Source organism: Lycorma delicatula, chromosome 5 (genome assembly GCF_047948215.1).
Source record: "Lycorma delicatula isolate Av1 chromosome 5, ASM4794821v1, whole genome shotgun sequence".
NCBI lineage: Eukaryota > Metazoa > Arthropoda > Insecta > Hemiptera > Fulgoridae > Lycorma > Lycorma delicatula.
Genome location: NC_134459.1, coordinates 29,380,184 through 29,397,255, shown reverse-complemented (window position 1 = coordinate 29,397,255; position 17,072 = coordinate 29,380,184). Strand labels below are relative to the sequence as shown.

The window sequence follows — 17,072 nt, the reverse complement described above, 5'->3', positions numbered from 1 at the left end:
CCACGACTCATTTTTTAGATGTAATTAAAACAAGTGGGATCCTAGAGAACCGGTTCTACTTTGAAAAGTTCGTTTTAGACTTCAACTTTATCCTGCTTCATACGTTTTCAAATTGTACAAAACAAAACGGGCAAGAACTGACAACGCCGAAATACAGCATACACTTAACTATTTCAAACCAGCACGATTACATCAGGAGTAACATATAACATTGCTAGATGACCATAAGCGCTCTATAGGAATGTTATATAATAAATGTTATTAGAGTCTTTTGATTTTTATCGACAAGTGATGAATAACATCTTTGTACTTTTAACACTGCTTTATAATAATGTTACTAATATTTCATAGTTATTTTTAGAGTCTTAACAAATTTTATATAACTGTCATAAAGAAATATTACTTAAAATTTCTTAAACAACGTGACGCGGCTTTAAAAATAGAATTATGTTCATACATCCTAACTGAGAGCATGGCCTGAATCGTTCTTAGCTTATAGAAAGTACTTAAATCTTAAAGTATTCTTAGAGTTACTTAAAATAATAATAAATTTATTAAATATTTATCAAATGTAATCCAAATTTATTTAATATTTTTCTAATGTGTTTGAAATAATTTCATGAATATTTTTTATAACTTACATTTATTCAAATATTTTATTGCTAACTTTTATCTGGATATTGTTATTTAGCCCAATGTTTTATATATTTTGGGCGGGGGGAAATCTTCTCACCTCTCATATTACATCCAAAGTTAGTATGGTATATTGTTGTATTGTTGTATGGCCTATTCTCTTACAGTATTTACGAAACGCAACACAGATCAAGTAAATTAATTAATATTTTTTTATTTGAAGACAATAGCAATTATTCCTGGTTTTTAATTTAATAGAATTTATGTATTATTAAATCAGCGTTCATTTAAAATCCGTATGAAAGAATGGTCATTTTGTTACTTAACCGTGAAATGATCTCTAACAAACAACCATCCTGTATTTATAAAACATATGTATACATTATTTCAAAAATGCATGCGTTTATATTTTGAAAAAATAAATAATTAATAATGGTAGACAAACTTTAAGTTATAAATTGAATTGATTAAAATTTGAATACATTTTTTTTTAGTTGATATATATTCGTTTTTTTTTAGTATAAAAGGTTTTTTTCGACTATTCTAACTCCTATTCTTTTGTTTTCGGTTTTTTTTTAAGTTTTTGTTTTACTTTTATTATTTTAAATTTATTGTTGAGGTAACAAACGACATTAGAAATTTCTCAATTTTTTTGCTTATTTTTGTTTCAATAATTTTTTTTGTCAGACTTTAAAAGGGGAAAACTAAAAATTAAAATTCCACCAATCTTCGAGTCAGTCATATTTTTTTTACTTTTGTCTAAAATTTAATTCCGGTAGAACTTTGTGTATTTTTCAAACGCTACAAATTCATTTCTTAATTCATCAAAATAGAAACGTAAATGTAATTGGGCTTCTGCCTATTCTTACTGATAAAAAGAAAAAAGATAAACGTCTAAAATAATGTAAAAACAGGGAGAAAATATATATTCTATCATTTTAACTACGTAAGTGAATAAAATTACGCAGGGATGTAAAAAGTAGATTCTTTTTAAATTCTATTTTGGCAATTTACGCGATTTTTATGGTAATATTTTACTATAATGTACCGACACTGGGTAAGCGATGGTAATGTTAAAGAATGACAGGATTCAGGTATGCAGTATGACGTATGAGTTAGATAAAGTGGATAGCGTTGGAAGTGGGAACCGAGACGAAGAGGATATTCCAAGAGAATGAGGAAAGAGGTAGGATGGGAAGAAGATTAAAGGGTTGGTGGAGGTCACCTGGCTACCCGGCTAGGCGTAGTAGGGCGGCCATGAATATGCAATGTCTCCACTACCGACTCCCCGTTCCCCCACTGACCGCCCCAATCCCCCACGTGTAGGTTGTAGCTTTATTATAGAATCAATATGGCGGACACTGGCCAGCACGTGATTTGAAAAGAAAACAACCGGGTACCCCTAACCTAACCTATTGAAATTCAATCTTACACTACAGTAGCGGGCTAAAAAATAAAATAAAATAAAACTAAAAAACGGAGTCAATTTACAGAGTTTAACAAGACCGGATTGAATTAAAATTGTGGTTCACTTTATAAATGTGTATCATTAAAATCGCTCACCAACGAATTTACGCTACTGCAAACATTTTACTTCGTGAAAACGCAATTACCTCCTAACAAAAATCTACTGCACTTTTAAACCACTCTAGACTTTCTTTATTGGACCGGAAAATGCGACTGAATACAATAGGCGACAAAAAAAATCTCTGTGATACCACTGCTTTGTAATTTTCACTTAGACTACTACCGATAAGAAATATATCTAACAATTACACAATCGCTTTATCCTTGTAGATTTTATTGTATAGTAACATTAAAATGTAAACAATAGTAACAATAACATAAAAGCTCAGCTAAAATTACAATGTCGTAAATAAAATAACTTTTTTATTGTATTTTAAGGGTCAATTCAATATTTTACTTCTAAATATTCTAAACCCTTGGAATTAGAACGATTGGAACAAAATGTTTTTAATCATAAAATGAAATCATCTTAATTCTTTCCAATACCATTCTCTCTTTTGATTTTATTTATCGTAACTTTTAATTATTAGTGTAAAAATAGAACAATCCCTGTTTTCAATTAAGATTTTTAAAATGGAAATGTTAATGAGTTTTAATCTTTCTAGAACAATAATCAGTTCAAATGAGTTTAGAGAAAAGTACACCCAAAAATTTAAAGATAAAAAAAAGAAAGAAAATTTGTTTCAAATCAATTACTGGTACACATTTTACTAGTTAGCAAATATTATTTTATTTCTGACAGAATAAGTAACTTATCATGTTTTTTTTTTCCATTTAATACACTGAGTATTCTAAAATAAAAATCGGATGTGGATACTAGATGACTTCCTTGTACGCATATTAAATTACATATTCACTTTTTTTTTAATGAAACGTACGTAAAATTTTATTTCATTAACTTCTGATACATTTTCATAATTTTTTTGTATTGATATTATTGAATTATTATTTATCGTAAAACATTTTTATTACAATCACAGGTTAATAATTATTAATAAATTAATATATTTTAATTAAAAAAAAAAAAACTTTAAAAAAGGAAATGATGTCTGATTTGAACCGATGTGCCTTCCCCTTGTAAGATCCAAATATTTCATTAAATAAAATTTTATTTGGCTATAACTCTGGAACCAATGAAAATAAGTTCCACTTAACATATATCAATGAAAAGCTCACAATGAGAGCTTATTACTGCAGTTAAGAAAAAGTCCAAATCCAAAATCTTTTGAATTTGGGCTTTTTTGAGCACTTTTGGTTCAGTCGATTGCAATCAAAAGGGGAAGTTCACAACTAGATGTTACAACAGTTCTAAATCCAAAATTTCAATATCCTACGGGTAATCGTTTTTGAGTTATGCGAGATACATTCGTATGTACGTATAGACGTCACGCTGAAACTAGTCAAAATGGATATTCCCGTTGAAATCTAAAAACCGAAATTTTTCGCGATCACAATTCTTCCTTTACTTCGTACAAGGAAATAAAAATGGGCTTTAAAAATCTGTTTGTTAGATGAAAAATCATTAATTAAATTATTCTGACCAAAACTTTCTTCAATTTTGTATCTCAGTAGCATAAAATTTATTGAAACCTGCCAAACGAGTTATGTTTCATATTAACGGTTTCTCGATGCTATATTTCGGACACCATTCTGTTACTGAATTCTAATTAACATCTCTGGCTTACTGTTTCATTAAATAAACTAGGAATTCAACTGCTTACTGGTTCCGATTTTAAAAAAGCTGAATTAGATGTTTAGAGACTTCAAAGTATATGAATCAATAATCAAACAAAAAATGTTCAATCTAACAACTACTTGACATGAATTTTTTTCAAAATATAAAATATCAATCGTGTTTATCTACTTTTTTTGGAGGGTATACAGTCAACGCATACACCCACCTAGCTGATCTAATATAAAAAAATGATAGCTTCATACATCCAGGCTATCATAAATTTAATTAAATAAAGTGTCTCGTGTCACATCAATAAATACCACGTTTTTTTTTGCTACCTTTATGTATATATATTAGACTCCGGGACCACCGTTAGGAATTTTGCTTCAGAGGATGAGATGAAATGGTAATTTTGTAGTGTATGAAAATGCCATACCCGATCGGTGTTCGAACCGTACACTTTATATTTAGTTTATTTTCAAATAGCCTGGTATTTTAGGTTATGTTAAACTGTTTTTATAGTCAGTAGACTTAATTTAATGGTTTTTTTTTGCAAATATTCTATGGCCTTCAGCGATGTTTTCAATTTCTATAACATGATTGTATTTTTAAAAAAGATTTAATTTTTTTTTTAAAAATAGCACATACCTATTTGCGTAAAATTCTGTGTAAATATATATACATTTAATGAAACACTGATGCAAAAAAATATGAGTATTAAAATAATATATATAGCTACCACACATTAAATTATAATGTCAATTTATGAAAATTTATATATCTTTTATGTACTAAAATTGTATATTTGTGTATAAAAAATTTTAATTTTTGGAATAAAAGTAAGAAATGTAACGTAATATTTTGATTTACATATTACTAAAACTTTATAAGGTTAAAAAAATTTTCCGGCGCATTGTGTTTCTCCTATCTTTTATTCGTTTGTTCTTACAAGAATTTTAGTCTTATTCTACCACGCCCGAATTAAATCGCGTTGGTTTCATTCTTCTATTGCTGTTGTTATCTCGTCTATTTCCTAGATCTTTCCGGATTATTGTTAAGACTTTCACTTTGCAAAAAAAAAACAATAAAAATGCATTCAAGATTATAATAACCACTGCTTTTAAAAAATTATTTTTATTTTGAGATCTGTTATGTATCTTTTTAATCCATCTACGCAAGACTGTTCTCTGAGATATCGGAAGATTAAATTTTCATCAACTGTGAGGTTTAATAGATTACTTTTTTTTTAAATCTTTGTATTGTTTTTATGAATCTGATAAATTTCATCACACGCTAAGTCTGTTTTAGAAACACTAGCAGTTATAACCAGTGAAGTGTAAATTAGAAAAGTTTGAATAATTTTTTATGGTATTCATTAATCCTTTACATTTTCTTAACTTATTTGAATTCAAATTAAAAAAAAACAGTTAATACAAAAGATTTAAAAGTACAAGTACGTATAGAAAAAAAAAGAACAAAAAAGTTTTCAAAAATGATTTATTTTTCGTTGATCAAGGTATGATACAACAAAATTTTACGAATAAAATACTTGCAGAATGAAGTTACAGTACATCAAAATTATCTCACAAATGTTTATACTCGCTGCTTTTTTTTGCAAATATTTGTCATTCATAATCAACTTTTAATACTATACTACTGTATTTCATGTTTTTTTTTTAAACGCAAAGGCCCTTTAATTTCGCTAAAATAGAAATTAAGCGTAGTTTGCCTTAATCACATTATTGCTTATCAAAGCTAATAGCTATGATATGAGATAATGTTTAACACCATCTCCAGACATTTTGTTACGGATAATTTTATTTCAATTTCTTACACTTAATATGTAAATTTGAAAATTAATGTAACTCTGACTCTTTAGGCTCACCAACCTTTATATATATATATATATATATATATATATATATATGTCGGTGGAAATTTAAAAGCAGGAAAATTTAAAAGCTTGGTTACTCATTTCATTTTTGGTTGAGAGCACTGATGATATATTATCAGTCATTTTTTCCTGCCTCCCGGAACCAGACCCCCAATTAAGCATGAACACAGTTTCGGGAGGTGCCTTTGCCTCTAGTCGCCAGACGAGGGAAATTCCAGGCCCGGCTATGCCATTCCCGGCCTCCATCACCCTGCAATCGGGACTCGGTCCTTTGTGCTTCGCTCTAACGGGGACACCCCCGGTGGGACGACCCCGCCGGGACTTAGTCTTTTAGCTCAGGGGCTCGAGAGTCCCCCTACTTCATCACCACTGTCCACCCGTGCAATCACGGGCGATTATCAGTCATTTAACTCCTTTACTAAACATGTAATGGTGGTTAGGTCTAAATCGTACTTTCTGTATTAAATCGTTTAATAAAAATGGTGACACTGTGATAGCTGTACGAAGGTTACTTCGCCATCGAATTCAATATTTCGTGATGGGCGGGTACCTTTATTTCATGTAATTAACCTGTGCAAAGCTTGAGAAAACTGGGTCTGCATTAAATTTAAACATAATGGAGCAGCAAAATGTGTTAGAAGGCCAGAAAAAATTGATAGTTTGAACTGTCATAATACGCAATTCAAAACATCCGTGATTAAACAATTATTCAAAGGGGTTAATAATCAAAACGTTAATGTGAAAGGATAGAGTTATGACATATCATTTTAGGAGCATTGAAAAACAAAATTAATATTAAAAAAATTTCAGATTATGTCTATTCTAACCAAAATGGTAGCCATTTAATATTCTTCATAGTACGAGTAGTTTCAAAATCTATAGTTCACACTAAGTAGTTTTCTCATACTGAAATATACATCGGTTTGAGGTAGGAGCATTAGCTAAAGCCTTTCTATGTATAACTATTCGAAAATTTTAGGGGTATCAATACTTTGTTAACATTCTGTATGTGTATGTATATATATATATATACATACACATACACATAAAAAACATATATATATATATATATATATATATATATATATAATGTATATGCTTTTTTTTGTTTTTTTTTTTATGAGTTAGCTAGTAGAAATGTTAAACCTTTATCAAAGTAGAAAGTTAACTTTGAAATATTTTTTTGCATAATATTTTTGTTCTTCTGGTACAAAACAGTATTCTAATTTGTAACTTTTTATCTATATATTACTCTACTGTAGGTTTAAGTACCTTAACAAAGTGATGAATATATATAAAATGAAAATATAATTTTTATAACAACTTATCTACAACAATTTTACTACTTCTTATCTGACGAAAAAAATTAGCGATGTTGTAAATTAAAATAATTTTGGTTTTTTTTCTTTGCAAGGTAGTTAAATTTTAAGTTATTTGGAAATTTCAACATTCTCAGCAACATTTTTGCGAGCATTTTATTATTTAAAATACAATATTTTATAATTTTTAGTACTATGTTAAAAAGTAACGCTTTTTTATTGTTAATTTTATTTCTTATTAGTCTCATTATAATTTGTCACTTATATAACGTGATTTTATATGAATATTTAACTATTTATTTTTCCTTTAATCTGGATAAAAGTAATTTAAAATTTTATGAATTTTGATATTGTAATTTTTCTAAAGAAAATGTAGCTAAAATATAACAAGAAATCATTATTCTTAATGAGAAAAACCTATCAGATGTAAAGAATAGACCATCCATCTTTTTTAGTGCTATTTTTTTTTTTAACCTTCATGACGTTGGCTATCCATTGCGCCGTGTAGTTAAGCACTCTGTTACAAAAACTTATGCGCTTGGAAATATATCCACCTGCTTAGAATGATGGATCATTCTTTTATGTACAGATATTAAATAAATATTCTATCCATCTTAGCGAGATGTGGAAAAAGTTTGAAATTAAAATAAAAAGTCGGATTTTTTTATTTAAATTTCAGTTTTATAAAATTTATTACATCTGTTTTCTTTTTACTTTGATATTTAATTTTTTTTCTTAGTTTCAAAATTATTTTTTCCATGTTTATTTTGAAGATTAACCCAAATAAAATTATATTTATTTTGTACAAAATTATTTATTCTATTTAATTATTTTCAGGTAAACCACCGCCTGATGTAAAATGGTGGCGTGATGGTAGTCAAGTAGAATCATTTGATATCAGAACATCTCCTGATACGAAACATAACCAGCTGATTGTAAGAGATTTAAAAAGAGACGATTTACATGCCGTCTACACGTGTACTGCATCAAATAATAACATCAGTCAACCTGTATCAGCCAAAATATCTGTTGAAATGCATTGTAAGTACACTCATTTTATTAATCTATTTTTTTATCTATTATTTATTACACGTTTAACCATTTGTTGTCTTTTTTTATCTGAACATAATTTTGTTCTTTATTTATCCCTCTAGCATATGTTTTTTTTTTCAACAGAATCAGGATATCGTTGTACTTAACTTTTCTGTAATATATAAAAAAGGGAGGATACCTCCTCAGAATTATAAATTCTTACTGAAGCTTACTGAATCGATTCGAAGCTTTAAAAAAAATAACGAACCACGCTTCTAACTTGCCCTGCTCAGATCTTTTCGACCTTAAATTAAAAGTAACTCAAAAACTATTCAACCAATTTTATATACACAACTTTAGATTCATTACTACAACATGTCTAAATTTCAATGAAATTGATCCAATATTTTTGATGATTTTGAAGGTTCAAAATTTTATACTAGAGGCTTATATATATAAGGAAACCCAATTCAAGTGAATGGTATTTTCGTACTTCTCATACCTTAAAATATAAAGAAAACTTATTTTTACCCCCTGCTACCACCATGCGACTGAAAGTAAACCGTACTTTTCTTCAAAAAGTCGACTACGATACATGATACATATATTCACATAAATAAATTTCAGTTTTGTGTAAGTCTATACCTACAGATATTTTGTACTAATTTTATTTAGGTATACATATAATGCTAACCCTAAACTATCGAAATTACTTTGTAATAGAGAATGAAGAAAATTTACCGCACACAATAAAAGATCGGTGTAAAAAGAGAAAAAAACTAACTATACAAACTGAATTTTTCTACTCCAAAATAAATGCTGTGGATTTGAGAATGACCCTGGTCTTCTTGAGTCATTTATTCTTAAATATTTTTTTAAAAAAACACAGAAAAGAAATTTACTTAAATTAAGTGTACAAGTTGTTTATTTATTTACACCAGCAACAACAGGACTACGCCCACAATTACTGATGGATGATCATGAATTTTGTAGTATTTTATAGATAATTTGTGGATAATGGTATTCTTAATTAAATTACAAAAAAAATTCGCATTTATTTTTTATCACGCGAAAGCTAACATGTGTTAATTACCGACAAATTGTAAAAAAAATATATATATTTTTTTTTTTATGTAATAACATACATAATTACCATATTTCTGAATGTATTAGAAATCCCAGATTTTAAATTTAATTTGAAACTACTGAAATTGGTTTTGATAAATTGTATCTGCTTCTTACTCTACCAAACAAATACTACCAAGTCAAATTTATGAAATAAACACTTTTTTTAATTATTAGTGTTATTTATTAGGTAGATTTCATAAGAAAGCTACCTATTGTAATGGGTATTATGGTTCGAATTCCGGAAAATTTCGACATATCTTCGATTTTCACATCTTCCAGACCCCAAAACCATCGTCAGTTCAAAAGTTTATATATATATATTTCATATATTAAGTAAAATGTATATATATATATATATATATATATATATATATATATCACTTTCTTGTGGACTTGGTAACTGCCGTAATTTTGTGCCAATCACTTTCAAATTGATACATAAAATATAACGACCCAAAATTTCGGTCGAGTTCGTTAATGGGAAAAATCTGACCATGGGAGTGGAAATACCATTTCCACCCCCGATACCAATCGGACCATGGGGATGGGGCTTTTTCGAAAAAAACAAAATATCGCTATAACTTTCTTATTAAGTAAAATACTGAACTCGTTTAAAGTTCCTATTATTTTTTTGGATTACGGCCTAAAACGTATCTAAGTAAAGTCTTTGGATATCACCAACCATTGGCCCAGGGGGTGGAAAAAATGGGGTTTCGAAGACAAAAAAATCATACGTCCCTTAATAGGCACAGTATCGAATCGGTTTAAAGTGGTCATTAGTAGTCCTCTAAACATTACCTAAAACTTTTGTCTGAAACAATTTTTGATATGACCAATCTTTACGGCAAGAAATGACCAAAATATTGCTGGAATTGTAAGAAGGTGAAGCTTATCCTTTGCTAAACATGCAAAACTTTTTCACATGCAACCATTGTCGTAGTGAGTAAATTTGAAGTTTTTCTTCCCTTTAAGGAGGAAATATTTTTTATCCCCTACTTAGCACCGGTGAAATCTACGTCCGCCTTCCGCCGTGCCGAAAGGGATTTTTTTAATTGTTGTTTAAACATATCTATATTATAGTGACACACAACAAAGGATGCGATATAATAATATGTAATCCATAACTTGAGCGGTAATTCGTTAGATTCAATAAAGTTCTATTCATTTTTAAATTAATTTTACTTTAGTTTATGATGCTTGTAGTTGATGTAAAATTATCGCAAGATTATTTGGTATCTCCATATTTAAATATCACAATTTAATCAGTTGTCGAACTTTTTGTTTTACGCCTAAATATTAACTATTCGTTTATCAACATTAGTTTGTGTTCGTTTCATTTCGCAATCGAAAATAAACAGATATTAATAAACATCATGACATTATTAGTTTCTTATAAATTTAGTCCTCCATAAGTAATTGTAGATTTCTATTTACTACTTTTAATTAATAAAATAATAAATCAATTTATAACATAAGTAATTTTTATTATTTTAACATTTTTCGCGTGCACGTTGTATTCCAAATGGGGTTGAAGACAGGACGCTGTATACTAGAGGTATTCTGCTGATAAAGCCATGCAGAATACCGATGTCACCACCTTCTGTATATTCTAACCACCCCTTCCCTTATAGTCTCCGTACATTATTATTCAATACATGCACTTCCTCTAATTTACCTCTAGTCTGTCTCCCTTACACTCCTCTTCTATATCTCACTGTTTATCCACACTCTCCCTCCGACATCAAATTCCTCACTATCCCCCCTTTTCATCTACCTTTCTGTCCCATCCCATTACATTTCATGACATTTGGCAAACAAGACACAATGATAAGCAGTCGCAAACATTCTAAGGAGATTAAAATTCTTATCTCTATATATCGTTGTGCGCATACTTACTTAAATTACTTACAGTGAATACAAGTGGATATACTTGTAAACTATTATAACAGTCGTCTACTTTAATGATAGTTCTCTGTTGATGATACTTGTATTAAAAAAAAATGCTAAATTTTTATTGTTAATTTTTATCGTTATTATTATTATTATTTGTTTAAATAAAATTTAGTTCTAATTTTCTTTCTTCCTGATCCTGATCACTAATAATTCCCTTATGGAATATTGTCATTTTTCTTCCTTAACAGTTTGCCGTTGGTTGTTGGTTATTTTATATTACAATAAATTAAATTATTATGTAAATCATAGTCAATTTAAATTATATTTTTAAGAAATATTCTTTTATTAATTTAAAAGTTTTTTATATATAATTTCTGTGATACAACTTAGGGAACTATTTATTATTTCCAAAATTAACAGATACTATAAGATATTCATTTCAAATGTTACGGACCCACCAAATTTTCATTATTCATTCGCAGTATTAAATTTCACAGATCTGCCATTAATCTCTTTGTGTTTCTTTTCTTGTTAACTACGTTTCACTACTAAAAAGCGTTGGTTAATTACGTATTAGATATAATTCTTATTTTACTATTTAAAATTGTTTGTTGGTATACTTAATTTTAGTATCAAAATTTAAATAAAAATAAGTTTAAAAAACTCTATTGCAGTGCGTCAGAAGAGCGGATTTTCGGTTTCAGTTACGAAAGAAAGGATGTTGCACTGTTGTAATAATTTTTGAAAATAATATTATTTTCCGTGTTTTCGCTAGCTTTCTGTGTTCTTATGTATTTCATGTTATGTTACTATCAAATTTTCTTCTTCCTTTTCAGATAGCTGTTGAGTTGTTATTGCATCAGTTGCTTAACACTGGCAATAACTCATTCTGATACTGTTACCCGTAATTTGTTTTGGAGTTGCGCACTTTTAGGGCCGTACTTACAAAAAATAAAAGGTTTAAATTGGTCCAGAACGATTAAAACTTAAAAATTATTTTTAGGACACCAGCCCATTTTTCTGCATAACAGATCACATTTTGGATTATTTCAAAACTAAAATACTATTTAAAAAACTAGCTTGCCCCTAGTGGTTCTCGTATAAATTTGATTTGGTCTTCAAATATGTCAAAAATCTGATTTGGGCTACAAACTTTATGTTTTGGTATATTTGTGAAACTAGCTCGTACATGGTGGCGCTCGCAAAAATCTAATTTTGGCAATTTAACATGTCACCCTTCAAGTTATAACACGAAAACCTTGAAAATGTACCCAAAACCCAGATTTTTTTCCTCTAACCCCGGTTCCTGTGAACCGATTTTTTTGAAAATCAATAGGGCTCTATTACCGATAGGTTTGCATCATGCAACCAAATTTCGTCGAAATCAGTTTAGATTTCCGTCCAGTAGAACAGATGAAAATGTCTTATACACACATTCATATTTATATATTTACACAATGTAGAATCATGTTCAGGAAACTCAAAACGTAAAGAAAAGTTGGTCCCCCCCGCCAAGACACCCACATAGAAAATGTGACCAGGCGCAATAACGACCTTTAAAGATTCTTTGGAAATCCCCTAAAAATAAATTATTACAAATTAGTAAACAATATACAAGTATAAGTATGTAGTTTCACGACATATACGAGTATATATATATATATATATATATATATATAAATAAATTTTAAGTTCGTTTGTGTACGGCTTCAAAAATTCAAAATGTTCTGCACCAATTGAGCTCATATTTTAGCACGATATATAACCCGCATCAATGATCGTTTTCATCTATTTTTAATAAATCTATCTATCTGTTTTTAATTTGTACATTTTTAATTTGGAAATGTAAACAAAGGAAAACCAATCAGATCAATGCAAGATGGCCGCTGTCAAACACAACGACCAATCACAAAGAGCCCGTATGGCCGTGGCGAATGTAAACAAAATCAAAACTGATTAAGTAACAAATTTCTTTGAATTATATTTAACAGCTAAAACATCTGTATTTTATTAAAAAAACCAAAACAAAAAGAAAAGCCACCAAGAAGGATGACTTACAGTAAATAAATTAAAACAACCAACTTTCTTATAGCCCAGATAGACTTAAGACTATGCAAACAAAAAAAGTCGAAATAACCAAATACACAGAAAATAATATCCCTACAAAATGACCAAAAAATCCTTTGTTAGGTTATTTTTTTACATATATATGACCAAACAATCGTTTTTTGGTCATTTAGCCTTCTTTGCTATTTAAAAGCAAAGAACAAAATTCACAAATAGTAACAATGAAACCACACAACTAAGTATTCGTTTTTTTTTTTGTTTTTTCTAACCTCCGAAACCACCGTTATGCACCAAACCAAAAATAAAATATACCAAGAAGGACAACCGCAGTTGGTGATGATATGAATGATTTATAGTGTATGAAAATGCCATACCTGACTGGGATTCCAACTCGGAACCACCGCATTAAAGTCCGAGACGTTACCACTCGCGCCACGGAGGCCGGTAAACATATTTGTTAGGAGCCGAATAAAAACACGACTTACCAATATGGCGTTGTGTGTCAAACCAATTTTATACGGACTACAATTACTTTTAATACGCGAAACCCTTTGCAATGATTGAACATTAACTTAAACCTTTTCAAAAATTATTCCTTTTGAACTAACCCACATTTGATATAATAGTTTTTCTATAACACGGCTGGAATTCTTTTTGTTTAATGATAAGAAGTTGTCGAAGACAATAACCGAATTCTCTTCCAAAGGACATTATACACCGCTAAACTATTTCTAAATAATTCAAATTCGTGTAATTTTTTTACGGATCGCGTTTTTATCAAAATCTCACTTTTTATCAATTGACCTACGGGGTTTTGTTTTCTTTGGAGACCGTAATTCATTAGTAGATTCATACTCAAGAATCACGTTGTACACTGAAGCAGCACAACTTCTACTTATGTTAGCAGTTTATTAACATCTGAAATCAACGCCGTTTGATTATTCTGTAATTTGTAAGCATTACTCTGCTTTTGTAAGCATTTAAAATGATGTGTTTTTTCGCACGACTTAAGGGCTTTTTTTCGCAGCCCACAGATCTTTATATATAAAAATGTTAAGTTCGTTTGTGTACTCTTCAAAAACTCAAAATGTCCTGCACCGATTGAGCTCAAATTTTAGCACGATATATAACCCGCATCAAAGATTGTAATCTTTTTTTTCGCATCAGTCACATACCCACGACCGCGAGAAAAGTTTTTTTAAAGGTCAGCTGTGTACCAGTGACCGCGCCATCTGGCGGAAGCGAGGGGAACACTCGCCATACTAGCTAACGACAACCGCAGTCACATGTGAAACAATACCTGTTCCCAATTACATTGTATATTAACAAAAAAAAAAAAAAAACGTATCCACTTCCCTCTGATTCAGATTATTATACAATCAGAATTAAATATTCACTTTAATCGAGGTACTTTTGTGTGATCGTGTCGTGATTGAACTGCGCCTTTCACCAAGCTCTGAATTTATTAGAAAACGACCAACAGTGGGATATATATATATTAATGACGCGTGCAACACTGCACATTCAAACCAAATTCGCGCATTATTCGGAATTATATTGACCGCTTGCTTCCCTTCATCTCCCACAAAGTTATGGGAAAGATATCGATCGAATATGGGTGAGGATATTTTGCATAGAGTACGCCTAGAAAATACCAATATGACCATGGAATTTACAGAAGGCATTTACAACGAAGCATTGATAAATATTGAAGACAAGTGCTTAGCTACTGCAAATAAAGTTCTTAGTCAATCGGGAATGCCAGCACCCACCCGAGCTGCGATTGCTTCATTTGATGTGGATTTACGCCGTGAACAGAGTTACAACATTGGTGATCTTCAGTCATATGTCCAATCAAACATTCCCAAATTAACGCGTGAACAGAAAGGCATTTATGATCACATAATGCAAATGATAAATGACGGAGTTGGGGGGACCTTCTTCTTGGATGCGCCAGGAGGAACTGGGAAAACATTCCTCATTAGATTGATTCTAGCAACGGTTCTATCAAAAAATGACAATTATCCTATTGTGGAATATTAATCAGCCAAAACTCTGCAACGGCACTCGACTTGCAGTTAAGAAATTGATGAATAACGTAGTGGAAGCAACGATTTTAACGGAGCCTTTCAAAGGTGAAGATGTCCTCATTCCTCGAATACCCATAATCCCGACGGACACACCATTTTAATTTAAAAGATTGCAATTCTCAATTCGATTGGCATTTGCAATCACAATCAATAAAGCTCAAGGTCAATCTTTAGAATTGTGTGGTTTAGATTTAGATGCGGATTGCTTCTCACATGGGCAACTGTATGTTGCGTGTTCCCGAGTCGGCAAACCAGATAGCCTTTATATCTACGCAGACAGTGGAAAAACAAAAAAAATATTGTATATCCTCAAGTATTGCAAAATTAAACTTCTATGAAACGTATGCTTTGTTTTGTTTCTCATTTCTCATCCATGCAACCACAATGTGCCACAGCGAAGCGTGGCGATTAGAGCTAGTATATATATATATATATATATATATATATATAGGAATATGGAAATAAAATTTTGTAGCCTATGAAAAATTACATGTTTTACCGGGATTCAAACACAGGACTCCGGATCAAAGGCCGAGATGCTATCACTCCACCATGGAGATCGGCGATTAATAATTTATTATTAATTTTATTTAAAAGGTAATTCATACTCATCCCGCTCCAAATAAACAATGTTTTTTTATAAAAACCAAAAATATCGGAGGCTTGTTCGATAATCGGATTGAGACAAATGGTAACAGAAAAAATAGTTACGTTCAAAAAAACAAAAAAAGTTATAAGCTATCTGAAAAAACTTTCATTATAAACTTTATTTCTTTCAAAATATTGGCTCCATTTGAAACATGTATCGAGGAAAGATATCGTTCTGTGATTACATTTTTATTTTCTGAGGGTACAAAATCGGCTGGCTGATATTTAGTGGTAGATGTTAGAACTGTAAGGTAAAAAATGGATTAAGCATACAAATTGATATAAGTTAATTGAAATTGTAAATCGGGCAGAACAAGTGTCATTGATGTTCATCGTAGCGGCAAACTGGTAGAAGTTTCTACTCACGTTTTGCCAAATCACATTATTCGCATTATTCGCAAGGACAGACGATAAAACTTTTAGACGTTACTGAAATTTATAATGCAAGTATCTGCAAATTCATTCAATTATCTATGATAAGCTGAATTACCGCAAAACTTGTTCAGAAAAGGATCGAAGTCAGTCGACTTAAAGTAATAAATACACCTGAATTCCATTTAACTTAAACAACGGTTTTTGCAGAATGTAATTCTTTTATATTGATTGCATAACAACTTTTCTTAAAATTTGGATTTATCTTTTGAGGCAGAATCCAAACGTTAGAGTTTGAAATGGAAACATCCGAGTTTACTCACCAGGAAAAAATTCTAAGTGTACGTGTCAACTGACTAAAGTGATGGTAACGATATTTTGGGAATACAATGAACCATTTTATTAGAATTATTTGAAAGGACAACGCATAATCAACAGTGAATATATTGCGAAAATAAACTGAAACTCGCAGTTAGGAGGAAACGTGCCGATTCTTTTTCAAAAGACGTAATTCTTAAGCATGATTAAGACACCGATTAAATGACATGGGAAGCAATTCAGAGCTGGGTCGGAACGTGTTGCCACATCTACCTTACAGTCTGGGCAAGACTGTGCGTAAGTGTGAGGGTGATGCCCTCACACTTTCTGATTTTTTTTTTTTTTTGTCCTGTAAGTATTTTTACGTGGCATCAATTTTGGCAACAATTAGTAGGTGAAGATTGCTATATAAGGTGGTGACTTGAGTCGTACACTAAGATGAACTATTTTCTACTGGAATAAGAAATTTCACAGAA

General features: G+C 30.3%; 1 protein-coding gene across 1 annotated transcript in view; it reads left to right on the top strand.

Moving 5' to 3' along the window:
* Positions 1–17,072, top strand: part of LOC142324840 (nephrin-like) — a gene marked incomplete at its 5' end in the record, with an annotated part of 931,197 nt that overhangs the window by 627,778 nt on the left and 286,347 nt on the right. The window contains one exon of the mRNA XM_075365877.1: positions 7,886–8,089. Within this exon, the coding sequence (XP_075221992.1) occupies positions 7,886–8,089 (204 nt within the window). The remainder of the gene's footprint in view (positions 1–7,885; positions 8,090–17,072) is intronic.